At 37.1% G+C, this 27,124-nt stretch overlaps 5 protein-coding genes and 1 long non-coding RNA gene across 6 annotated transcripts in view; 2 read left to right on the top strand and 4 right to left on the bottom strand.

Annotated features, from left to right (window-relative positions):
• Positions 1-413, top strand: part of LOC116164095 — a 6,052-nt gene extending 5,639 nt beyond the window's left edge. The window contains exon 8 of the mRNA XM_031478223.1: positions 318-413. Within this exon, the coding sequence (XP_031334083.1) occupies positions 318-413 (96 nt within the window). The remainder of the gene's footprint in view (positions 1-317) is intronic.
• The window catches only part of LOC116158809 (uncharacterized protein K02A2.6-like), a 217,487-nt gene extending 213,661 nt beyond the window's left edge, over positions 1-3,826 (bottom strand). Inside the window, exon 1 of the mRNA XM_031471655.1 lies at positions 1,620-3,826. Within this exon, the coding sequence (XP_031327515.1) occupies positions 1,922-3,787 (1,866 nt within the window). The 5' untranslated portion in view covers positions 3,788-3,826 and the 3' untranslated portion in view covers positions 1,620-1,921. The remainder of the gene's footprint in view (positions 1-1,619) is intronic.
• Positions 3,827-3,950: 124 nt separating this feature from the next.
• Positions 3,951-6,243, bottom strand: LOC116164087 (uncharacterized protein K02A2.6-like). The gene is made up of 2 exons (XM_031478216.1): positions 4,060-6,243; positions 3,951-3,971 (listed from the first exon to the last, which is right to left on the bottom strand). Exons 1-2 carry the CDS (start codon positions 6,241-6,243, stop codon positions 3,951-3,953), a joined length of 2,205 nt encoding a protein of 734 aa, XP_031334076.1.
• A 3,426-nt stretch (positions 6,244-9,669) lies between these two features.
• Positions 9,670-14,162, top strand: LOC116158817. Its single transcript, XM_031471662.1, has 2 exons — positions 9,670-9,711; positions 12,627-14,162. The coding sequence occupies exons 1-2, from the start codon at positions 9,698-9,700 to the stop codon at positions 14,131-14,133; spliced, it is 1,521 nt and encodes a 506-aa protein (XP_031327522.1). The 5' UTR covers positions 9,670-9,697; the 3' UTR covers positions 14,134-14,162.
• Positions 14,163-14,604: 442 nt separating this feature from the next.
• LOC116158832 (CCA tRNA nucleotidyltransferase 1, mitochondrial) lies at positions 14,605-17,596 on the bottom strand. The gene is made up of 5 exons (XM_031471679.1): positions 17,432-17,596; positions 17,197-17,387; positions 16,861-17,144; positions 16,105-16,231; positions 14,605-14,881 (listed from the first exon to the last, which is right to left on the bottom strand). The coding sequence occupies exons 2-5, from the start codon at positions 17,343-17,345 to the stop codon at positions 14,605-14,607; spliced, it is 837 nt and encodes a 278-aa protein (XP_031327539.1). The 5' UTR covers positions 17,346-17,387; positions 17,432-17,596.
• A 3,286-nt stretch (positions 17,597-20,882) lies between these two features.
• LOC116158846 lies at positions 20,883-21,373 on the bottom strand. The gene is made up of 2 exons (XR_004142833.1): positions 21,123-21,373; positions 20,883-21,065 (listed from the first exon to the last, which is right to left on the bottom strand). It is a non-coding gene; the product is annotated as an uncharacterized LOC116158846 (long non-coding RNA).
• Between the last annotated feature and the right edge of the window lie 5,751 nt (positions 21,374-27,124).

Genomic DNA, 27,124 nt, shown 5'->3' with positions numbered 1-27,124 from the left:
ATAAAGGCTCTCCGGTGTGAGTTGTTTCTTCAATTCTTCAATACGTAAGACAACTTGCATCTTATTCTTACCAGACCACATATGCTGTACAATCTAACCAGTAACCAGCAATGCAATGAAAGATAGATCGGCAAAGATTGTACTTTTTTTGCGTTTTTTAGTGCTGGTGCTATTGTTTTGCGTGTTCTCCGTCGGTCAGGAACCACTTTTGCTGTGTTGAACTACTTTTACGGGAATGGTCCTAAACTTTTACATGCGACAACCAATAGAGTCTATTAGTGTTTACGTCATAATAGCCCGCGAAATTCGAATTGCAGGACTGTTTATTGTCGGAAATATTGATCCCTATCGCCCTATCCATTAAGGATAACTTTGAAATAGGTCCTCTTTACGGGCTTATACCGAAACACTGATTACTTAACTTTAAAACAGAGCAATAATCGTTAAATAAAATCCATTAATTGCATTATAATTAAAAATTAAAGATATATCTACCATATTTACACTTTACGGTTGGCAATATGGAATGATCATAACCATGTTCTTATGTTTACATTTTCCCAATTGCTAGACTTGGTCGTTATCTTGCCTTTAAAGTTAAGTAATCAGTGTTTCAATATAAGAGGGCCGATATGCTTATTTAATCCGCATAAGGTCAGGATAAGCCCGTAAAGAGGACCCATTTAAAAGTGATACTTAATGTATGGGGCGATAGGAGTCAATATCTTCGACAGTAAAACAGCCAAGACCAGCGTTTCGAATTTCCCGCTCAAATTTGACGTCACACTAATAGAGTCTAATACCATTTTACATGCGCATGCCTTTAGTGGCAAGTAAAACTTTTGAAAATGGGAAAGGCGAGGGGGGGGACCACACGTTTTACCCATTCATGGTATTCTAATTAAAGGTCTCAACAAAAGGAACTGTTTTCTACGAACTATCGCTCTTTTTTCTGACACTGAAAAAATTAGAAATTACTACAAACGAATTTTTGGATTTTTAAGAAATCTTTTTTGAACATTTTTGAATCGATATTGAATTTTTTCGGTGTTATATTTAAAAAACAGAATTTAATATGCTATTTTTAGATTGAAATATACAGGGTATGCCATTTAAATAAAATTAAGTTAGATCCAATAACTTTTTTACCCGATAGTACTGATAATTATTTATTTTGAAATCGGCAGATTATTTATCAATAATTTTCAAGAAACATTTTTTTGTTTCTGTTTTTACTAAGAATGTATACGGTCATTCTGATTTTGAAAATTGTTTGATTTATCTCCGTATCTCTGAAACAAAAATGTGCAAATTTTGATTTTACCATTGCAAGTTTTACCCAAAAAGAGCCCATAACGCCTATAAAAGTGTCGAAAATGGGACACCCTGTATATGAAACACTATGTAAAATTCCAAAAGGAAAATGTATTTTCATTTTAAAAAAAGTTGTTGATTTTAACTTATTTTTGAGCATGTGCTCTTTTTAGTGCCGATTCTACATTGAAGGTATATACCGAGAATAAGATATACCTAGAATAAATGTCGACGGTTGTGTTGGTTACCATTGTGTCAACCAATGGCATACATGTTGCTATGGTAGTTGTAGCGTTGTCGCTTACCTTGTTTACCCCGCGCGCGCGTCACTCGAAGTCCCCTCGTCGTGGCTCTTCTCGAGCTGTCTCTCATTTGCTCCTGCGCACGGTCACACCGTATACCACATCCCCCCTTCTGTAGGGTGTTCGGACCGGACGTCATGTTCCCGGCTTGTCTAACACTAATACTAAACATGCACATGCTTATGTTCGACAGTCACACTTATTATTTACAATACACTTGATTTAAATACACGCACACACTTTTGGTCCTTTTAACTATACGTACACAATGAGTAGTATTTTTGGGGAAAATATCGCAGCGGCCTTTAGTGATTGCACCCGCTGGTGCAGTTGCATATATTTCGCGGCGGTTTAACTAGGCGCCCTGAACGAGTTACATATTGGTGGTGCGCGTTTGACTTTTCTTGATGTGCCCTGGTATTGGCCTCTATTTTCCCTCCTACTGCGGTCGCGTTTTCTGTAGGACTTGGTGCGGTGGCCTCATTTTCCTTCTGCCTCGCGCTCTCTTCCGTTTCCGCAACGATTGTGCGTTGCTGGTCTCTTCCGTTTTCTTCAGCTTGGCTTCCTTCTCCAGCTTCTGTTTCGACAATGGTTGCGTTCTCTCGACCTCTGTTGTCATCTTTCAACTCCTTCCCCTCTTCCCGTGATATTTGTTGGGAGTCTTCTGGTAGATCTATATCTAGGTCTTCTTGTTGCTGAGTTGGTATGTTCGTGACTCTTATGAGGTGTGATCTATTTCTCCTGTAGACATTATTGTCTGCTTTTATTATGTACGTTCTGGGTTCCGGTCCCTTGTTCACGACTACGCCATATTTCTTTGCGTTCGTAATCCATACTTGTTCGCCGATCCCAAGTGGGGAGACTGACCGCGCTCTGTGGCGAATTTTGAAATCTGCCGCGTATTTTGCTTTTTCCACCTCTCTTTTGCGTTTAAATGATTGCAGGTATGACCATGTCGGTATGTACAGGCTTTTATTTGCTGGTACGTTGGACCTTGGTGTTCTGCCCATTATAAGCTCTGATGGTGACAATCCGCAGCTTAGTTTCGCTGTGCGGTAGCTCAGCAATCCTAGATTTGGGTCTTCGCATTTCGTTAAAATTTTCTTGGCTATTTTGACGGCTGCTTCTGCTTGACCGTTTGATTGGGGGTATAGCGGACTGCTGGTGATGTGCTGAAATCCATATTTCTCAGCAAAGTCTTTAAATTTGTTACCCCGGAAGCATGGTCCGTTATCGGTTCTTAGAATTTCCGGAATTCCCCATCTTGCCATGAAAGTTCTTAGTTTTGCTATGGCTTCTTCCGCTGTCTCGGATTTCATGTTGGCTACTTCCAGGTATCTTGACCAATAGTCCACTGCGACTATGTAAGTTCTTCCCGCTACTTTACACAAGTCCGCCCCGATCATCTGCCACGGATATTCTGGTGTCTCAGACGGTTTTAATTTTTCGGTTGGTGGAGTCCTGTGCTCAATGCAAATATTGCAGTTGCTTATCTTGTCTTCAATGTGAGAGTTTATTCCAGGCCACCAAACCGTCTCCTTTGCTCGACTTTTGCATTTCGTTATGCCCAGGTGTCCTACGTGTATTTGGTCGAGGATTTCTGACCTGTAGTCTCTCGGTATGAACACTCTGTTGACTCGCATTAGTAGATCGTTCAGTATCGCCATTTGACCTTCAAACTGGTGAAATGATCGGTCTTCTGGGGTCATACGTTTTTTAGTGGGCCAGCCTTTGACGATGTATTCCCTCACTCTTTTCGTTTGTGGATCGGAGACTTGTGCTTCGCGAATCCTTTGTAGACGAGCGTCGGAAAATGGTAAAGTTTCTCCTATGTGTTGCGCAAACGCTTCGACTTCATCGATTAAAAGCGCGTCGCTGCCGGGATCGGTCGATTCTATCGGCGCTCTAGAAAGCATATCGGCAATGATCATTTTCTTTCCAGGAATGTATTCGACGTTATAAGAGTATTGCATGAGGTGCATTCTAAACCTTTGTAGCCGTGCAGACAAATCCGATAGTGGTTTTGTTCCCAACAGTTGGACCAACGGCTTGTGGTCTGTGCGCAGACTAAAATGTTTGCCTGGCAAGTACATTTGAAATTTCTCACAGGCCCATGTAGCCGCTAGTGCCTCTCTCTCTATCTGTGCGTATCTGGATTCCGTTTCGGACATTTTTCGTGACGCATAGGAGATGGGTTTCCAAGTGCCACCTTTTGCTCTTGTTCCAGTACGGCTCCAAGACCGAATGACGATGCGTCGGCTGCTACTCTTGTGTTCCTGTTAGGAGAAAAGTGAGATAATACCGGTGCTGAAGTTAATGCGATTTTTATGGCTTCTAGTGCCGCCTGTTGCCTTTCTGTCCAACAAAATTCATATTTTGTAGATAAAAGTTGCGATATGGGGCTTGCTATGTTAGCCAATTCTGGTAAAAATTTTGCATTTACTTGCAATGTGCCGAGCAGTTGTCTCACGCCGCTGACATTCTTTGGTGCTGGCATCTCGAGTACGGCTTTGACTTTGTCTTCATCGATTCCCACGCCTTCTTTGGAGATCGTGTAACCTAAGAATTTCACTTTTTTCTTTCCAAAGACACATTTCTCCTTGTTCAGTCTTAACCCTCTTTGTTTCAAGCGCTCTAATACTTGGGCCAAACGCTGGTCATGCTCTGCCTTGGTTTTCCCGAAGATTAGCATGTCGTCCGCTATGTTGACCACGCCTTCTAGGCCTTCTAGTGTTTCCATCATCTCTCTTTGGAAGCGTTCTGTGGCTGACGTGATGCCCATCGGAAGCCTTTGAAAAGCGTAGCGTCCAAATGGCGTTATAAAAGTCGTTAATAACTGAGAGTTTGTGTCTAAAGGAATGTGATAAAATCCTGATGCTGCATCGAGCTTTGAGAAGTATTCCGCCTCTGCTTCAATTAGAGCCAGGGATTCGGATATCTCAGGTAGAATCATGCGTTCTGATTGTACTGATTTATTGAGAATAGTATAATCGACGCATATTCGAACGCTGTTGTTTTTCTTGGGTACGACGACCATAGGCGCACACCAGTTTGTTGCCACACTGACCTTTCTTATGATGCTTTCATTCTCTAATTTGTCGAGATGCTTTTTAACTGCGTCGCGTAGATGTAACGGTACCCGTCGTGCTGCCGCTATTGCGAAAGGTACAGCGTTTTCTTTAATTTTAATGTGGTACGTTTTGCCTAAGTTTCCTATGCCTTCGAACAAAGTAGGAAATTGCTCTGCTATCGACGCAACATTTGCCCAGGATAGCATGCCCAATGTTTCCAACGCGTCGCGGCCCAATAAATTCTCGCGCAATTTCTTTGCCACGTAAATTTTTTCGAGAGATTTGCGATTCCGATACCGGAGATCTGCGTCAAACGTTCCTACAATTTGGATTTTATCGCCCGAGGCTGATATAAGTGATTTTGGTGCGTCTACGAGTGTTTTGTTTAATTTTTTGAGATCGTCCCATCTTATCACCGTAACGTCCGCGCCGCAATCTAATTTAAAATCTAGATTTGTGTCGTTAACATTAACGATCGCGCGCCACGGTTTTTTGGGTTTTGACGTGTCGATCGATCCCATAAAAAAATTGTCTTCCTCATCTGGTGCCGTTTCTACGCTCGCAATCTTTGGGTTTTGTCTATTGTTTACTTTAGATAAGCATCTAGTGGACCAATGTCCTATTTTGCCGCATTTTTTACAAGTGTCGTTTCTCGAAGGGCACGACGCAAACGCGTGGCGAGGAATGAGGCCGCATTTTCTACATGATTTGGTGTCATTTTTGTAGTCAGCTGTCCTAACGTGGGGATTTGGTCGCTGCATATGGGGTTTCTGTTTTGGTATGGCACCTCTGCTGTGGTAGATGGCGCTAACCTCTTCCGGTTCCGTTACGCTTTGAGTTGGCGCATTGGCTGGAGCTGGTGCGCTTGCCCGAATTACGGCTTGTTGTTTACGGAGTGATTCTGCCAACCTAACGCGTTTGATTACCTCGTCTACGTTGTCATCTGGCCTTGTTTGCAATTGGATCGACAACCGACTATCTGCCAAACCCGCGATAATTCGCAATTTGATCATCTCCCCTTCTAATTGAGCCCACTCGCACGTTTGGGCCATAGCGGTTAGATCGCTTATAAATATATCGCAGGGTTCATCAGAACCTTGCACCCTTTGAAGAAATTTGACCCTTTCGTAGACTAAATTTTTCCTTTCGCCGAAATATGCGTCGAATCTTTCTAAAACGATAGCGAAGTTTTTTTGATCTTCCGTCGAAAGGTGAAATGACTTTAGAATTTTCTCCGCTTTAGTACCCAGATGCCCGATGAAATAATCGACCGTTTGCTCACTGGAGCAGCTGACTAACATGGTGCGTTTGTAGCGATAGAAGCTGCATTTCCATTCAGCCCATTCTTCCGCTTTATAAGAAAAAGTCGGTGGGGGCGGGACCGATGGATTAGGTACAGCTACCGTTGCCGCGTTATTCGTTGTCGCGGCAGATAACGTCATTTGTTGCCGCTGTAGTTCCAGTAGCTGCGTAAGTATTTGTTGTTGACGTGCAAAATGTTCTGCATTAATGTCCTTATGCGAGGGGTCATTGTGTGTAGCGTTATCGTTCGTCATTTTGTTATGATTAGATTGGGCGTATTATAAAACTTTTGCCGTATAAATGCCGATTGTTGCGAGAAAATGAAAGAAGTTATTACTTACAGTTTCTCCACATATTCCTTGCGTATTTACACTCACTTTGTTTTATAATCGCTATCGTTTCGCTTTTGTTTCGCGTGTGTCAGTTCGTCACCGATTAAAAAAAACGCACTAGTTTTTGTATCGCGTGTACGTACCTTTACCGATACCGAAACAAAAAACCAATCTCACCGTTGTCACCATGTAGCGTTGTCGCTTACCTTGTTTACCCCGCGCGCGCGTCACTCGAAGTCCCCTCGTCGTGGCTCTTCTCGAGCTGTCTCTCTTTTGCTCCTGCGCACGGTCACACCGTATACCACAGTAGTTATTCCAAGAATATCTTATTCTCCGTAAAAGTGTAATTGTAAAACCGGCCCTTAGACTTTAAAACTTAATACGGTATCAAAATTTTCGCTCGGGTAAGAAATACAGGGAAAACCACAAAATTGTTAATTTCAAAATGATTATCGGCCCGTGTTATAAAGCCATACAGCATACTTAACTACGTTGTCAGCTAAAAGTGTTTTGGATGTTTTTACAAACAATAACATCATTCTTAAGCCGGCCTGTGTGTCGCAGTTGAGTTGAAGCTGGACTGTGGTACTAAGGGTCCCTGGTTCGAATCCGGGTACGGGCATGGGTATTTGTAAATGTGTAGTGGGTTAGGTTGGTAGAGCAACCTTAGCTGAAACCCCGCCCACTCAATACTAAAAACAACAAGTTAAAAAAGTAATCGTAAACGATTTATAAAAAGCGCATTTCCACTTGCATTCATTTCCCATTTGTAAGATGCAACTTCTGTTAAAATCGTAAAAATCCGGCCACAAATATGAAAGGTAGCGTTGCATATGTGCAATCCATTTTGATGTCCTACTTCAATTTCAGTTTATAAGAAGAATTTCATTTCAATACTTTCATAAATAAGAAAGTTGACACTGCGCATGCGCAAACCTAAATTTTGAAACTAACGTTAGATTTTCCTTTGTTTCAAGTGGCTATGTATCCAATTTCATTTAAATGCTTCCATAAATAAAAAATTCACAGATTTCGCAATCCTTGCAACCATCAGACATTGGAAATGATAACCGTAGTCATAAATAACCCCTTCACACGGAATACTCATGCTAAACTCGCTCGCTGCGCTCGCTCGTGTCGCAAACGTACACTTTCTGAATAATAAACGGCGTAACATGCTTGTAATACTATCACGAGCGATGTGCGAGAATTTTCAATTTGAATTAACAAAACCCCTGCGCACTGTTAAGTAAGTACCGTATCGACAGTATCCGCGACATTTCCTGAATCTACCGATTGCAGTCGAGTACGATACAATCAACACTAGACGCGACACCACTGTCTCTTTTCTGCTTCCCGAATCTGGTAACTTCATACCCATACAAAACATAAGCATTTCCAATGCTAAAAGTTTGCATTTCGGTTTATAATTAGTCGAGATGTGAAAAGGGCACTATGAATTTTGAATCAATTCGACTCAGCTTTTGGCATTGCGTATTATATGGCTAAAGCCATGTCCATATTGAATTTGAAGTTAGACGACAGTTTTAGGACCGTTAGGCCATTGTTTAGCAGCAAACAGTGAATTAACTTTTTTGTAATTATCTCTTTTTAACGCATTTTTTGCACATTTATTTGTAAAACGGTGGCTTTTAATCTTACTTTGGCCGGCGGACTAGCGGGCTAGCAGCAAATGAGACCTCGTAGAAGATCGCTTGTAGAAAGATGAGGAGCGTACTTGTACCTACCGAGCCGCATAATTAACAATTCTTTAGGGGCGGGGCTACATGATATGAGGTCGGTGACATCCGTGCGCCATCCCCGAGCGTGGTTTACTAATGTGGTTATTTTTCAGTTTTTCCTGCAGAAGAAGACAGGAAAAAATCTTCTTCTGCAGGAAAAACTGAAAAATCACCACGTTAGTAAACCACGCTCGGGGATGGCGCCCGGATGTCACCGACTCTAAAGAATTGTTAATTATGCGGCTCGGTAGGTACAAGTACACTCCTCAACTTTCTACCACGGCAGAAGAAGACTAAAAAATCACCACGCGGTTATCTTTTGAAAAAGTTACTTTGCGACTTTCATGTCGCAATATAACTGGCTAATAGAAAATAGTCTACCACATATAAATGCGCTGATGTCCATTCGATCTCACACGATTTTTTTCTCATAACGTCATATTTAAATTCTGTTTACGTAGTTTCAAAATTTGGAAAATGGATATCAATAGTACGAACGGATGCGTAACATTAATTTCTACAAAGAAAAACTAAATAGACTTTGTTCGAAGCGAATAATCGGACATAAAGATTATTTGGAATTGTATCAGAAGTAGGTACGCGAGAAGTTTAAAAATTGGTATGAAGTTTCCAACGAGCACACGATCAATTTATTAATAAACCTTATCTATAATGTGGGTACAAATCTTGTAATCTTTATGCAATCAAATTTAAATAGGGACAATAAGTTTGTCAAAACCTTCAACAAATTTATTAAACCTTCGATACTTACTATTAATTGTTGTGTGCGTATTGGATTTCGTTTCGCACATTTTATAGAATTGCAAGTACAATGTATTTTTTTACGAAATGCATCCTCTTGAAAGGTCGGGCAGTAAAGAAAAGTGAAAAATTCTTTGATTTATTAAAAGAGAATGTACGTAAATTTATCAGTTCAAGGTCAGACATTATAAATGAATTCGTAAAGCCGCGGCTTTGAGGGGTTCATAAACGCGCTAATTCAGCTACCCAATTTAGTGATCTGTCCTACATAACAGGGGGCGTTGAATGAAAATTTTCCCACGCTTACATCGCCATCTACTTATGAGGTGTGTGAAAGGTGGCCACAAATTAATAAGCGTCTGGAACTCTTATTGTATTTACTCTATGCCTATACTAATATTTACCTGACTATCGAAAGCTTTCTCCAAGCTCAAGAATGCTAAGCATATTTGTTTTTATCCTATACAAGGAGAAACTTACATTTTCTCGCCTGTGTGAGGACGCGAAAGAAGACAATTGCACGCATGGAGCGAGAAAATTCAATTTTGTCGGCTAGGCGAGAAAAAAAAATACGCCTTATGTAAGCTAGATGGCGCGGTTGTAATAAAATGTCAAAGAAGTTATTTCTTTTTAATTAAATAAGAAACATAAAATCGTCAACACGGATTTAATAATTAGATTTACCCTATGTTCACTTTATTTTACTGAATTCAAGAATTTATTTAATTACCGCGAACCTATACCTATCAATGTTTCGTGAATTTGAATACTTTCCCAATATCACTTGACCAATTCAAACGTTTCAAACTTACGTCATAATCTCCCATTTACTTTCAATAACGAGCATCTGTGTCAATACATTTAACACCAAGATGTACTTTGCACTGTAAGTAGAACACCGCTTATCCCGCTTATCCGCAATAAGTAGCATTTTAACATACGAGACTACCCCGAAGTTAAAATGTGTCCAGTGTGACTGTAAGGAATGAATAAATCTATTTATAAACACATTTTTTAAAACACAAGATCATCAAGGATTTAAAGTGTGCCCATTGCGCTTTCGTCGCCAAGCATAAATCCAGTCTTAAAAGCATCTAACATTTGACAAGACATGGATACTGCGAAGGATTTAAAATGTAACCGGTGTGATTTTGTCCCTGAAAACACACATTCAATTTTAAAACACATTTGTTAATACACAAGACCAGTAATAATTTCAAATGCGCCTGGTATTAATTACAACCCCTTAAATCCCGTTATTTTCTAAGGAAATAATCACGCGCCAGTGAAATGCCGGAAATGTCAACTCAGTTCGCATATGATCGGTATTCTCCACTTGCACCTCTGCTCTGTTGCACCGTGACTCCCTTCGGTGACTCCGCACTGTGCAATCGCAAGCGCGCTGGAATTTGAATTTGTGTTGAACTGTATTATAAGGGAAAGGGGTAAATCTACGACTAAAAAATATACTCGTGGGCCCACTTAGATTGCACCGTTTCGTAAAATTTTTTTCGCGTAGTCAGCAGGAAACATGGAAATAAACAAAACAAACGCGTGCACGTTGACGCGTTAAAGCAAATCCAAATTCAAGCGCTTGCGGTCGGACGTTGTTGAGGGATTAATTTTAAATGTAATTGTATAGGATAAAAAATATTGTGTGCACCACGGCACGAAAGTTGTTTTCCGGGCCTCAGGAAGTGGCCAGCCTCGGCTGCGCCTCGCCTGGCCATATCTTCCTTCGCCCCGGAAAACAACCACTTTCCCGCCTTGGTACACAAAGTACTATTGTTGTATTCAATTTTTTCTGTTATCGCTTTAATGGCGCATACCTGGTGGTGCACGGTAAGTAGGAACATAAAGATTTAACATGGGAAATTAGTTTTATGCAATATCCTGCCCTCCTGTACATTTTACAGAAAAAAACTGTAGAGTTTAAAGTTATTCAGAATTAACGTTTTATTAAGGTTTTGGTATACCCGCAAATTTAAAAACAAATTTCTGTTAATAGTAGCAATTCATAAAACAACAAAAGTCAGGGCTATGTGAGCATTTCCCTCACACGCGTGTAACAATGTTAATAAAAAGCGCGTGTAAGCGACGGTTAAACTGTCACCTATTAACACACACAGCCTTCTCAAACACTTAATTTGTGAACAGTGCAATTGCGCTACTCCCGATAAGCAAAACTTAAAGCAGCATATTAACTTTGAGGGATATTACGTGCACTCTGTGCGAAAAATTTAAATCGTCATTTATTAAAGCACGACACCTTGAAGGATACCTATAATTTAAATTGTGGTCAGTGTAATTGTGCCACGAAGTTCCCTTATTGCATAAAAAACGTCTCTTATTATTAGTTTTGTTCGATAGGGCAGCTCTCACACTAAATTGTAAAGTATTTCATCATAAACTACAGAATATAGGACGATGGTCAAATTAGAGAAAATTTGCAGAGTAATTATCATGCTGTACAGAAAACCTGGCAATTCTGATTACTTAATTAGAAAATTAAGTTAATTGCATGTTCAAGCTAATTCAAGGCAGCCTCGAGTTCTTAAAAAAAAGGCCTTTCAGGTGGGATAGGATTAAAGCTGAATTTATAGTTCCGTACCCGCAACGCCGTACCGTAACGTTTGGAATTAAACCCTACTTGTTGCGCGTGAACATTTATAGTTCGCGTTAACGTTGCGTTAGAACGGTTACGGTACGTAGGAAATGCCCAAATCTTATTTCTTACGGTCAATCGTGCTAACACGCTTGTCTTCGGTAGTACTCGGATAATTCAAACAGTTGAGTTTATCCTGACGTTCGTTTCGTTTATTTACAATAATTATTGACACTTTGTTGGTTATTATTATTTTGAAATGCACGTTACTCTTACTGACAGATGACATACAATGACAGAATTCGTTACGCGCTAATGCGCAAGCTCATCTCTTACCACTACGGTAACTATAAATCGTATAATTTTCGTTAACGTAAGATTTTACGGTTCCGTTCTTACGTTCTTACGGCTACGGAACTATAAATCCGGCTTAAGGGGTTATATTTTCAAGTTTAAAAAAGGGCAGGATAAACTCAATTCACTTGCATATTAGTACAATAATTTCACCTTACAAACCTGCTATAATAACCCAATGTGTTTAGTGGTAATGTGAATCCCAAATATAGGATCTAATTTTTGATTGGTTGCTGAGATCAGCAGCCATGTTGCATTGAGCTTCTGCTACATGTATATTATGGTTATTGTGTGCCTACATTATGTACAATGAAGCTTTTAGTTCTATTGTCACCACTGTCTCAGTCTATCTAAATGTTTTCCCCATTAACTGCCTAGGTTATCAATCTGCCATTTGTGTATATCTGTGATTATATTAAACATGGGGAAAGCTGCGTGATGCATGCGCAAAACGTACAGTCTTATTTGTGTACTGATTTTTTTTAGATTTTAACAGAAGCACAACTTTACAAACGCAACTCTATTGATTATATCAAACATGTCATGCGCAGAAGTAAATTTCTTACTTGCGCATTAAGTATTTCTCTCAATAAAAAGCGAAGTGATGCGAGAGAAGTGAATAAATACAGTAAAGGGGCGGTGCTGGGACACAACAAATGCTTCCATGCGGACAAGTTAACTTTTTAAGAAACTTATTCTTTTCTTTTCAAATATTATTTCCATTTGAAAACTCTTTTTTTGTTGAACATGTCGACAACTGGATGCCAAATGTGTTTCTGATTCCCTCTTTTTTTATACTTACCCAATCTGAATTTAATATCCTAATTTTGTTTTTCCCAAAGGTACCAGTGCCAACTATCGCGACAAATTTCTACAAAACAACCAACGCTGAATATTCCTAAAACAGTTTTTCCACCCAATATCTTTCTCGAAGATGAAATAAGTCAACTAAAAGAACCAGAGGAGCCCATACAACGTCCTACATTCAAATCAAATTTAAATAAAGACTTAGAAATGATCATAGCCAAACTAAAGTCGCCATCAATTGATGAAAGCTTGAAAATCACTACATACACGCAGGTATATTTAATAATTTGCAGGTGTTTCTATAAAATTGAAAACGACATCGAGAGATTAAAGCATAAAATGAAGGTAAACAAACACACTGTCTACCCTAAACTCAAACCTTACAACATTCATCACAACTGTGAAACTCCCCTCCAAGTGTTTTTAAAACCCCCATTAATCGAAAATATCACCAACAAAGAGCATAAACCTGCTAATGCAACCATTCAAGATTTACCGGCGAAAGATTGTAAAACGAGGTTCAATCTATATTTTAATACGACGCAAACATCAGCGGTTCCTTTAAAAGGCAAAAATGTCCCAAGCAAGCCACCTAGTAAACCAAAATCGTCCAGCCAAAAAGAGGTAAAGAAACTAGAGGACTCTGACGACGACGGCTATCCTGTAGACGAACATTTTGACCCCTATGCTCACATTGTGACGGTACCTAACAAACACTTGAAATCTGAAAGCGAAACTGTCATCGAAGAAATTGTCGATGAAGGGACGATTCCACCACCAGCTGTTCTCTGCCAGTTTAATTTCAACCTGTATGTTATAATCTACGTATACCTTACAGAAGCCGTCGAGAGCATTGCGGATTTATTAGAACTTCGCTCATTTAAAGAGACACCTTATCCAGTAATTAAAGAAATCGAACAACCAAACCATACAAGAAGACTAATTGATTTAAAAAGCCTTATCATTCAAGAAAACCTGGAAAATTTGAAGGCAAAGGTTATATTGTACAACTATCGTAAAGCTTCAAAATTAAACTGGGAGAAAATGGAGATGGAAAGACAATTAAAATCGACAAATTCGGATTCTTCTATGTGGACCGTTTTACAATCATATAAAGGGAAGGTGGAGAAATATAATGACAAACCTGTAAGTTACCCGGTTAATATATATGAGGGAGATATACAACAAATGTATGACAAAGTTCAGCATGTTACTGAGGCGACATCGACAATAGATGCTAAAGTAGATCGACTTTTACCAGACCACCGAAACACAGCCACCCAAAAAGTGTACAGTAAGGAAGATGAAGTGGACGATTTGGAAGCTTATATAGAGAAGGTTAAAAGTGAAACTTCCGTTCATAGTTTGTACGATTTTAAATTTAGTAAAGAAACGCAGAAGAATATTGATGACCATGCTTCCTATCAGGAGCATTTTTATTACTCGCTGTCGAATAGTGAATTGAGCGAGTTTTCGATCGATTCAGAACAAAGTGATGAAGATACCTGCAGTGAGATAACAAATTCTTGTTGTAAAAATTAAAGACAATCTATTTACAGTAGCTGTTTTTTTGTACCTATATCGACTTTTCGCTTTGCCAAAAAAAAGTTTGTTTTAATTTAACCCAGCAATCTGTGGCTTGAATGATATAAAACTAAAACATATTATAATCTAATCCTTAGAAAGGATATTTGATTTAGACATTTTTCTTGTAAATTTATGTAAAAGTATGACACGTCATTATTTTTCTTTTTTTGTTCTCTATCTCATTCTGTAAAAATCCAATATGGCGCCCATAAGAAATGAGAAAGTAGTAGCATTGCATAAAGTAAAGATTCTCTCAAGTAAATTACCCATAGAAGGTGCTAACAGAGAAAAAGAAAACGAAATTTGCTATTTTCAGTTTTTCGGTGATATCTCAGCTATTTTCAACAATTTTTCAAAAATTTCAAAAGCGTTTTTTTAGTCACAAAAAGAAACAACTTTGCCCCCATTTAAACTACACTGTATCTCTCACCGTTGCGGTGATCCCAATGGTGAGCCACAAATTTGAACTACCCTGTACATAATAGAAATTTTGAATTTGGGCGACTTACCTATATATGGAGCAATTCCTACTTCTATAATAGTTGCCATGAGATCACCAGCAAAATTTCCTTCCAATATCTGTTTAAGTTCAACCCAAATTCTTTCGCCAGATATTTGTTCTAAGCCTTCCACGTTATTTCTAATGGCATTTAAAGTGTCGTTTTCATGTGCATTTGCTACTTTTGCTATTCTTCCATAAAATCTGTAAGAGATGACCACACATTAACATAAGGCCATATGTTGACAATATTTAGAATAATTTACAAAATTTTGGAGTAGATCTAGAAATTTTGAAATTAAACTGTTGATACAGACGGGTAATAAAATTTACATCCCATTATAAATCAGTTTCCGGACCATTAACAAAGTATGCTTGAATATCAAAGAGAAGTCAAATTTAACCTAATTTTCAGATCTTACATCTAATTGTTAATATTTGGTTCAGTTTCTGTTTTGTAGTTAATCGATTGTGCAGTGATTAAAAAACTCAGTTTTGCTTTAGTAAATTAGAGGCCGTTTGCAAGACTATTGCCAAGTGCAGTAAGGGAAAACGTTCTCAATAGACTTGCGGCATTTCAATTTACAGTTCCGACAAAATCGTCATTATAGAAAATTCAGCAGAATGACGTCCAACGCTAATTGTTTACTTGAATCTACACCAGAAAGTTCAGTATCTGTAGAAAAAAAATCTGTGGGAGCATACGGCCACAGTTTCAATTAGCTCATTTTCACAAAAATAAAAAATGTGCTATTGTGGCCACTTTGTTCGTCCGTCCATACAGCCGTTCGGTCGCTACTAGTTCTTTATCTTAAGAGCTATTGTTCTACTTTTATCGCTATTATTTTTTTCAAAAATGCGCTAAAAATTTGTTTTGCGCATGCGGAATCCAATTTTTTTTATTTGTTAAGATATTTAAATGAAATTTTGTATGTTAGCACCCCGAGTAACAGTAAAACTAGTAGGTGATTCAAAACATTCGTTTTGCGCATGCGCGGTCCAATTTTTTTTATTTATTAAGGTATTTAAACCTCAAGTAACAGTAAAATTACTTAATGCATGCTGATTCAATTTTGCAAGCTATGCTAATCTCGTGGGAAAAGAAAGTTGAAGTGAAAAAATGATCTCTAGGGTAACTCAGTTACTCCGTTTGTTTCAGTACGGAAAGGTTAATGAAAGATTTGTTTAGAAAAGCCAACTGAGAATATACCTCAGTTTGCACAAATGGTTTTTATTCTGTGGCTTAGTATACGACTGATTAAAGTCGCTTTGGTATAATCAAACATTGGATGTGATATAATATTAAATTGAGGTTAAATTTGATCACTTTTCAATATAAATTACCCAAGTTTTTGTAACGTTTCTCTTGCATTTTCCGCAAACTGATTTATTTAAATCTGCTGCATTAAAAGCAGTTCCTAATTTACCTAAAATATCGAAGTATCCTTAGATAATCTTCTTGAATTCTCGTAATGGCATCACCAACAAAAACAACTCTACGCTTTTGTATGTCTTCATAACCATAAAAATAATCGTATACCGAACCATCTAAACCTATGAAAACAAAAACCATATTAAAAGGAATATGAGACAAGACAAATATCGTATCAAAATATTGATATTGGGCGCGTTGACCAGACGAAGCGCTTCATGAACGCTACCTAAGGCGGGCTACTTTAGTAAGGTTTCTCGCGCGAGTTGTTGCCTGATCGCACTGTCGAGGTGTACCGGGTGACCCAATAAGACTGTTCCTCGGCCATATCTCGAGAACCGTTCGTCGTATGACTTAGGGGTAAACAAAGTTATTGGATAAATCGGTCATGAAGAATTGCTGGAAAATATTTTCAAGTTCTAAAAATGACCACCAGAGGGCGTAACTGCCATCTTAAATTTTAAAACTGCATTTTCTTTAAATTTCGCATAATAAACTAAACATTCTTTTTTCACATTTTTGAGAACCAGTTTATCTATCATTTTTGTAAAAACAAAAACTCAGTTCTTTCAAAAATAAAGATGGCGTGGGACGTTCAATTGTTTTCGCAATAACCTGCTTTAACTTAACCGTTTGACCGATTTTAACAAATTTGATATCGTTGGAAAGAGCATTCCTTCGGCAGGGCTCGGCTCACTTTTTATGATTTCAACTGTAGGCAATCAACGCCCTTTTAAAAGGGATACCTTACCTAAGAACATAGAATTGATTGTAAGATCTCGTCTATTTGCATCAAGCAACCAATCTGTAGTAAACACTACTTCGGCATGTCTCCCATCCGTGGTAACATCAATGCGTAAAGTGGTAACTTCAAAATTCTCCTTGTCGTTTATCCTAGGTGTAATCGTGCCATGCTTTTCCCCTTTCGTGTTAATCATACGAACATTTTCTGTCGTAAACATCTCTTTCATTTGATCGGGAGTTGCAGTAGTAGCGAAGTCTAAATCTTTGGGCTTCTTCCCCATTAATAAATCGCTACCCTTAAATGTATTTGCGAAGCTTATAATTTAAGATTTCAACAACATACCGAACAGCCCCACCGGCTACACGTAGTTCGTATCCGTACTGTTTAAAAATATTAACTAGGGAAATTAATTCATCGGTAAAGATTGATTTATATTCCGGCGTATCGAGTTTCATGATCATTGGGTTTGTTCTGGTATTCTTTTCGACCATTTTTCGTAAATGTTCCAATTGTTTGGGATGGTATGCTAAAGTCTAAAATTAAAATACAAATTTGTTGATTAGTAACGCATGCTAACCTCTTTTATGTATATGTGGAATAGTTATTAACAATCTTTTAAGAAAAAACATAATTTTATTTTAAACTATTTTAGAAACCATTTTCTAAGGTTATGTTTTTGCTTTCTGAAAAAATAATCACATACATATCACACACTACACTAATTACAATGTTGCCACATGAAAATATACATAGGGCGAAGGCGAATTTAGACTCGCTTCTGACGTATCCGTGAAAAACGAATATTTATACATAACTAATTATTACCATTGAATAAGATGGTTCCTTATTCAATGTTATTACTTACTCAATGCTACTACTCGCTTTCGATTGCCATAAATGGTATCTGATATTTGAATTCGGAGTAGATAACTTATTACCATTGGAGAGTTTCAATTAATTACGTGCCAACCCTGACACGAATAAAGGGTCAACAAATCTATAGCAACTTAAAACAACAATGTTCAAAATCACGACCTTTCTGTTGACCCTAATCCTTTACTCAACGGCTGGAGGCATAACCGCAACCTGGACTCGCTGGTTTCTTTGGATATCTACTGCGGAAATTGTGTAGTTTCAGCTACCCAAAGGGCGTGCCATTTGAAATTTTAAAAAAAATGACATTCAAAAATTTCCTTTTTAGCGCATTTTTGAAAAAAAAATACGCTATTATATTCGTTATGGCTGGCTGACTGTCCGACTGAGATGTCACCAATTACAATAGCTAGAGAGACTTCACATTTTCACTAAAAGCTTTCTGATGTAGTGGTAGATGTGCAGGCTCTAGTCTATTTTGAGTTAGATTACTTGTGAGATCGGTAATTGAAGAAAATAATTTCGATATGGTTTTCGGAGGTGCTATAATTTTATCGTTAGCGATGGCGATAAGAACTTAATTATTAGCGCATTTTTGAAAAAAAAATACGCTATTGTATTTGTTATGGCTGGCTGAGATCTCGGCAGTTACGTTAACTAGAGACTTCAAATTTTCACTAAAAGCTTTCTGCAATAGCAAAGAGTAAAGTATTTTTTGGTCTAGGCTCTAGTCTATTTTGAGTTAGATTACTTGTGAGATCGATAATTTTAAACTTTACTAATAAAATACTGATCTGTATTACCAAAAATCGATTTCATTTATTATTTATTTTTATTTATTATCCCTCTCTTGTTCATCATGCATATGCTGATTTATAATTTGTTCCGATAAAAGACTTAAGTAACAAAATTATGTGAAAGAGTAGAATAAGCCTGAAATTTAAATTTGACCGCGATTTTAAGTTTCTCTGGAAAATAAATTCGAAAAATGGTCCAATTTTGAGGTGAAAAGGTTATAGTAACGAAATCGTTAAAGTGAAGGGTATAATATGTTACATAAAAATAGTATATTATTATACGAGCATATAAAGTGTGCGATTATGACACGAGGTGAAGTTTGCAACACGAGCCGAAGGCGAGTGTTGTAATTTTTCCGAGTGTCATAATCGCCTATATATGCAAGTAAAATACGCTATTTTATCTACGACTATTTAATTAAATAGAAAATGCGGCATCTGAATCAGTTTGAAACGTAGCAACTTCATAGCGGTAGCGCAATGTACGCCTATGGTATGGTTTGCGTTCGTTCATTCGTTGACGGTATTTAACCTCAAATCTAATTCAATGTATCGCAATGTACCTATACTCTGTTTTTTAACTAGGAAGACGGATTTAAAAACCTGATTTACACTGAAAATGTCACTAGAATCTAGTAACAAAAATAACTCATTTTATACAGACATGTATTGTGGGTTGCGTGATGTGTTTTTCTTTCACATTTGGATAATTTCATTATTTATGCTTTTGGGTTATTATTTGGTACGAACTTCTTTATATTATACATACATCATACTTTTAAAAGCAAATTATAAAAAATAGGTAATACATTGATAAGGTAATCATCCTGCATACATTTTTTGGCCTTTGAAACATTATTTTGAATTGTAGTTTTAAATGTTTTATCAGTTGTAATACTAGACAATCCACATTACAATTTACAACAAATGTTAAGTTATTGAACAAATTCAGAACAATGGAATTATATACTCATATTATTAAACAGCATTATACATAAAGCAGTGAACTACTGCTTTATGTATAAGCGATTTAGTCACTGTTTTCCGAAAGTTCACTAAAACTGTCGCACTGTCCTCCGATCCGAGTGAAATAATTAATGGTTCTATAAGTGTATCCATTAGGCCATCCAATCTACACATCTTATTTTCTTCCTTAATAATGTGTTGCACACAATTCCGCCAATCGTCAGAGCTCACATTTGCAACAGCCTTATGACCACCGGGACGTTTCGAAGGGGTAACAATGCCAGTACTTCGATATTCTTTAATTATTCAGGATACTGTAGATCGTGCAACTCCTAAAATGTGACATACTTTAACCACCAAATATATACCTACATCATTATTTACGTTACCTGTGGTAGATGCAATCTTCAACACAAGCGTAGCAAAATTCATATCCGGAATATCAGACAACATTTGTTTATAATAAACTGCTTTTCAAAGACTGATAAAATGACCCAAATTTAAGCGACTACGTTTTTTCAAAGACAAGCTTGCTTTACTGGTACTTGGAGTTGAATCCATCACTAATACCAGTACACTTAGGACGCGAAATATCAACTTTAGTTCTTAAAAGAACTGTTTTTTTTTGTTAAAATTTATGCAAATGGACTCAGAACACACAAAAACTCAAAAATAAGTACAAAAGTTACGGACAAGAATCGCGATTAAATTTGACAGTTAAATCATGTCAATAGCAACTTTACCTGGGTGTGAAACGGGCGCAGCGGGAGCCAATAGAAACTAAGATTTTTTGCGGGAACTTTTAAATCCGTCTTCCTAGTTAAAAAACAGAGTATATAATAAGCATAAATATATACTTCTTCTCTTATATATATGATAATAAGTGGCGAACTAAATATGCAATTTATCTTAAGTTCCCAGAAGTCATTAATTCAACACGTAATTACCTACACGTAAGATTATTGCTAATATACATGGTTGTCATTCATTTTTCATTGTTTTAGATTGTGACATAACCTATGGAAGTAAGGTGGATATTTATGTGATGTAACTATGTACAACTATTCTCTAAATCCGATCCCAATGTATCAATTATGCCTGCAGAAATTGTTACACAGCTGCCAAATGGAATACAATATTTTGTTTCACATACGTAATCTAATTTTTCAAAGACTTCGTTACGCTTCTCCGACCTGCATCCAAGAAGTTTCTTCCTCTTTTAGAAACGAAGTTTAAGCAATGAAAGCATAGTTTTATTGCAAATTTAAGGGCAAGAGGTGTTTTTTATTAGTTAACGTACATATTGCAGCCATCTATTTAAGTAATTTGGTCAATGCCTAGTATGTAAGTCCTGTTACGAATTATCAATTCTTAAAATAAATCATGCAAAACTGTGGTTAAGTGCTACGACAATTTGTATCCTTTATTGTCAACGAGTTTACAATATGTTATTGTTTTGTATCGTGGCACAACTTCGACAATACCACATATGTTGTACGAAACATATTTCTCTTCGTAAAAGGCTGAAACTTATAATAAATAATCTTCAAACGGGGCTTCCGATAATCCATTATGCTACAAATAATGCCTTGTGAATATGAAGGTATAGATACTTTAAATACAAACGAAAACCTTATTCATGCTCATGCAGAATATTTGTATCAGCGAAGGTATCTGTCGTTAAGTAACGTTGCCTGAACTTGCCAATGACTTCAGGTATTTTACAAGTTTATTTCATCCCATTTTATAAATATCGCACATATCTCGTCATAGGGGTGGATCAAGTTCCTGTATTAATTGTTTTTCAAATAAACCTACAAAGTTAAGCGTACGTAACCCGAAATCTCTCATTTCTAACCTAAGAAATGCTTAATTCAAAACAAAACTGATAGGTAGTACATACGAGATGGGCGGTTCTATTTTTAGTACATATGCAATTATGAACTTATACATATGCAATTATGAACTTATACATATGCAATTATGAGAAATATATAGTGACATAAAGTAGTTGTATATTAGTATATTATTATACGAGTTTAATAAGACGCTGTATTATCACACGAGTGTGTTTGAAGCACGACGAGCGTAGCGAGGAGTGCTTCAATGGAACGAGTGTGATAATACGTCCAAGATATATAGAGAATACGTCTTATTAAACAAGTGTAATATACTATTTTATCTTACTTTGCTTTACTGAATTCTTGGAATTTCGGCTGCTCAATTTACCGTATTAAACTAGGGACTTTGTATGTTCAAAGTTGATAACACTGATCTAGTAGCAGTGAAACAAATTCAAATAATCTGTCATTTAATTTGGATGTAAATTTTTTGAAATGGAACACATTACCATATGTAAACACAACCACGCACCATTCGTACACTTCACCCAGACTTCTATTCGTTTCATGTAGGTTCACATTGACCCTATTCCACCTACCGGACTATGCTACTGCCTGATCTTCTGATGGCTCTGGGTAAGTATATTTGATGGCCAAGGACTATCCTCTGAAAATCATAACCACAGAGGAAGTGGCTGAAGCTATTTCACCTGTTGGCTATCACGGTTAAATTCCCATCACCTATCAGGGACGTTTTTTGTACCCTCAACATTGTTTTCGGCAATGATTCCACACCTGCAGTTACCACTTAGCAGCCAAAGGCCTAGTGCAGGGGTCGGCAATCTATTGAAACAGAAGAGCCAAAAATTACAACTTATAAAATTTCCCAGTTTTGAAAGAGCCACAAAAAAATTTTGTTTTAATATTATAGTATTTGGCTATATACAGGGTCCTGCAACAATGCGTCGGTTTTTCCTACATAGTTGATACCTGGTAAAAAATATTGGTGGTTGCGGATCTACAGAAATTATTTTTGCATGTACAGGGTGTCCCATTTTTACGATGTCAATAAATAACTGATCTTTTTAAATAGAACATCCTGCATATTTTTACTTGTTTCAATGCCATTTGTTCAAACTGCTATAACTATTCTTTTTCAAATGGAGCTACTACTGTTTTATTTCGCTATTCGATTGTCTTTTGCGTTCTCTTCAATGTTTATAAGGGGCGCCCTGTGCTTAAACCCCGCAGTTTTTATGTTATTGAATATTTTTCACAAAAGTACTTACTCATTAATTAATTACGTGTTTATACATCGGAGTAGGCTGCTATAATAAAAAAACAAAAGAATACAAGAAAGTAAAGGTAAACAGGTGTCACAAATTAGATAATTATTTGCTGCAAGTGTACTTTTGATTTGGTAAACAAATAAGATTAATTAAAAAGGCGAATTTCAAACAAATGAAGTAATTTCTTTAGATAAATACGGAGAGCCGCAACTTTATATCAAAAGAGCCACAGATTGCCGACCCCTGGCCTAGTGGAACAAATTAATTGCTAACTCAAAGCAATGTTCGTGTGCAGCCCAATGCGTCCTGGTTCGAGGTGCTCCCTATCGTTCTGCTTGGAATCTGTAGCATTTTCACGGAGAACTTTCAAGCTTCCTCAGCCGAGTTTGTTTACGGTTACACCCTTCAACCTCGATGGGCAACCTTGTAACGATTTAGAAACTTAAATTGCAATTGACTATAGGGATTATACCTTGAATATAACATGAAATCGGATAAGTTCGCATCAGCTATAATACAAAGTGGATACATTACTAATGTTCAAAGAAACACAATTAAATTAAAGACATTTACTGATTTTAAAATGAAAGTAACATTGTAGAGTTGGAAATCTTTTAGGTGTTAAGTGACCCCCATCGTGCTTGCGTGCATCCAAATCGATGCACTCATAACGGTTAAAATGACGAGAACACAGCCTTCTTTTTACATCCTCGAATTCCGATAGTTCACATGCTTGCAGCCACCATTCTTGTTACTTTTTTACTTGGTAATCTAAAAGCAAGTATGGCATAAATGAATTGCAGATAATTGCATTTACTTACTGGTGCCATGTAACAGAAGAATCCACTTTCCCACAAGTAACTGCATTCTTTATTTCTAAGTAATAAACACACTAAAATTGCCAAACATTAGGTAATTCTTTACAATTATTGTGTATCACTTACCTACACTGATTTATATAACTAGGAAAGTCTTCTTTACTATTAAACTTACACAAAAGTTCAATAATTCATTATCATTATCAAAACAAACAATTTAACCTCCATCACTGACGTTTGACATTGACATATGACATATTCTGTGCCGCGACGGATGTTACCAATATACGACAAATAAAAATCACCAAAAACACGTTAATAATAGCCTTCATAATTTAAACCGTTTTTGATGTCGATTAGTAACGCAAAGTAGATAATAGTACATTATATATCAAGGTAGAGAAGTCCACTATTATTGCCTGAGCACCAAGATTACATCTCGAGGCGCTTGCGCCGAGGGGTGTAAGGTGCGAAGGCAATAATAGACTTCTCTACCGTGGTATATATACTATTTTTTTCACTACTAGCACTTGAAATCCTCTAAATTAACATATTATATTGATAAGAGAGTTAACGGTTGGACAGAATTGTTTGTTTCTTAATTTAACATGTCAATCAAGTACGTGGAAGTACAAGTCAAACAGGCCGTATTTTGTTCTGTCATTGAGATTTTTCAAAGAGTAATTTCGTTCGAATTTTTTCAAAATGTGATAATTTTAGGTATGTAATTTCTCTGGAAATTGCGAATGGTGGCAATTATTCGTTTTAGAGAACTTGTCTAAACGTTCATTGAGCGAAATTTCGGGTTGTGTTTTCTGAAAGTGACAGCGTGACAGTTCTCATTATTGACTACTAGTTAATAATAAAAAATTATTAACCACTTTGAACAAATGCCGAGAAAGCCTACTTTACAAGTGGAAAAAAGGTTATTAACCATGTCATCAGACGCTAGTAGTGAAAAAAAGGATTTTCGAGGAACCGATAATAATACATATCATAATTCGCTAAAATATAGTGACGTTATTTAAAGGGGCAGTATACCCAAATTTCAAGTTTTCGTCTAAAGATAGATTAAAAATATATATCTAGGAGTAACGGTGAAAACCGCAAGTCGCTACGCCGTTTCGTTATTAAATGGTAAGGTGTCGAATGTAAAAAACGGTCGTTGTGAGGTCATCCCGACAAATGGGTCGGTGGCGCGCTATAGCAATATATGGATTCAATGACGTTTGACGTGTTAATTTGAGACTGGTAGTCAGTGTTCTGCATTATTTTCAAAAATGCCTAACTCTGTGTTTTCTGCTGCAACAATAATTTGAAAAATGCAAATTTTCCCCGAGAAAAGAAGGAGCCGTGTCGAAATAAAGTCTGGAAAAGTAGAAAAACCGCTGAATCATGGATAGTCACCTCGTTTGCAGTGTCCACTTTAAAAATGATAATTTTTTTTGGAAGATACAAGAAGGAAAGGACCCTGTGCCTCAGTATAAAGTTTTGAGAAGGCTAACAATACTGCAATCCCTTCTTTACATCTCACAGGAAACAAAGGTCCTAATAAAGCTACAAAACGTTAGTCAACTTATCTAAGAAAGTAAGATTGTGTCTGATTGCTTATTGTGGGTAACGATCAATTTCGTAGTGGAGAAACCAGTTCAACATCAAACATATGCCACAATCAAGCAGAAGAACTGAATCAAATGGAACCAATACCGCTTACTGAAAGTATAGGTATCCAATCTGAGGTGGGTACAGAAATTTATTACAAATATTCAAATTTATCTGAGGATATATGTTCCGATGATACTTCAGTAAGGTTTTCTTGATTTTTTCAAAGAAAAGCGAAATAGAATATGAAAGGACTGACGCGTTCGGACTGCTTGGATCCGTGCTGCCGCACCCACGATGTCGGGATGACGTCACATGTTCTGTCTTTCAAACTTTCATTGTTAATAATTTGAAAATTACTCATCGTAGAAAACTCCGGTTTGAAATTTTGTTCTTAGATTTGCTTCTACAATTTTTTTGATTTTGGGTATACTACCCCTTTAATAGTCGTAGATAAATAAATAAATTATATTGACTTAAGAGCACTATTACCAATTATCACTTATTTAATGGTGTTAGGTACTTATTTCTAATGGTCGGTATTCACGTTCAGTTCGCCGGCCGGCCATGGACTGTCAGTCCACGGCCGGACGATCGCTTTTCACTACACACGTAGAGGCAGACGGCCGGCGAAATCCTGTCGCCTGTCTATAATAGCGGTGAAGATCGTAACGTGTGTACTGCTTGGCCGGCCGGCATAGGACGGACGGATTAATTTTAGTCTGGAGTAAAATTTTGTCCTATGCTTGCCGCATAACAGTGTCTTTTTTGTAATACCATTGAATAATAAATCTGATATTCAATGGTAATACTAAATTCAATAAGTACGCGAAGCAATTGTCATCCATTCCCAGGTAGTTCTTTAAATCAATTTCACTTGATGTTCGGAGTTCTCGTATTATCTCCATGTGAGATAAGGTGTGACGTTTTCTGAGCAGTCTTTCACCCAAATTTTCTACAGTTTTCTCCTTTCTCTTCTTCTAAAATTACAACAATCGTCTTGTTCTAACATACCTATATCAAGCAACTGTCGATCATAGACTGTGCGTGTGTATTGAATTTAATACGACCGGCCGGCAAATATCGTATCCGATTATGGACTGCCGGCGATGGCCGGATGTTAAAACTGAACGTGTGTATTGACCAACGATCACGGTCGGCCGGCCTGGACTGACAGTCCATGGCCGGCCGGCGAACTGAACGTGAATACCTACCTTTAAAGGGGAGATATCAGTTAGCTAGTGTCACATGGTGTTAGCTCTTTAGATTGCAATGAAGAGATGTGCGGCGTTTCACAAAGTTCAATTTTGGTCCGTTCCTGTTTATTACATACGTCTTGTAATGTGCTTTATTCAATTTAAATTAAACGTCAATATGTAATCTACATTTTATTCAACTCTATACATAGTAATTAAAATTCTATGTAGACAAAAAACTGTAGGTACGTTCCTGCTGCCTACTATTCCGGACAGCACTTGGCTCCAGATTTGCTAAAAAAAGAAACAAACTGTATTTTTATGCGGATAATGTAAATGATATTGTACATATGTACATAATACGATTTATAAATGTCACTTAATAAAGCCGGACTAATTCTATAAGACATTATATAATAGCAAAAAATAGTACTTACGCCTTAGCTACGACAAGAATCAAACCAATGAATTTCATTTTTAAGCTGTTAGTATTGCGAACGCTCTACTTAATAATAATATCGTCGAATGTCCATTCTTTTATACTAATGCTTAGTCTTTCCCTCTCCCAGTAATTTTACTCTGCCGAATAAATTTTATGAATATCAAATAACCTCAATCCTCAAGTAGTGAGATTATTTCGAAAATAGACATTTATCGTCAACTTATGCGCAAAACCGAAAGCACTCAGTATCACCATAGTAACTCATTTATAGTTAATGACAAAACAAACATATATTTGCAGGTCATTGAAAATTAGAAACGTCAATTATTAATTGTCAATACCTACTAAATCACAAGATTGCCCTTATTTCGTATAGTTTCTGGAACTTCTAGCTCATTCACGATGAATTGAATTATTTAAAATTACGTTTGACGTTTGGATGGTTT

The sequence above is a fragment of the Photinus pyralis genome, unplaced genomic scaffold, assembly GCF_008802855.1.
Source record: "Photinus pyralis isolate 1611_PpyrPB1 unplaced genomic scaffold, Ppyr1.3 Ppyr1.4_LG1, whole genome shotgun sequence".
Classification (NCBI taxonomy): Eukaryota; Metazoa; Arthropoda; class Insecta; order Coleoptera; family Lampyridae; genus Photinus; species Photinus pyralis.
Note: the sequence above shows the minus strand (reverse complement) of the source record. Positions and strands in the feature narration are given on the sequence as shown.

Excerpts from the sequence above, each read along its gene's own strand:
- LOC116164087 (XM_031478216.1), bottom strand. The coding sequence starts at position 6,243 with ATGACGAACGATAACGCTACACACAATGACCCCTCGCATAAGGACATT. Across the intron at positions 3,972-4,059 it reads AACTGCTCGGCACATTGCAA|AAAGGCAACAGGCGGCACTA; the intron begins GTAAATGCAAAA and ends TTTGTTGGACAG.
- LOC116158832 (XM_031471679.1), bottom strand. The coding sequence starts at position 17,345 with ATGGTCGAAAAGAATACCAGAACAAACCCAATGATCATGAAACTCGAT. Across the intron at positions 17,145-17,196 it reads GTAGCCGGTGGGGCTGTTCG|CGATTTATTAATGGGGAAGA; the intron begins GTATGTTGTTGA and ends ATTTAAGGGTAG. Across the intron at positions 14,882-16,104 it reads AGGATACTTCGATATTTTAG|ATTTTATGGAAGAATAGCAA; the intron begins GTAAATTAGGAA and ends CATCTCTTACAG.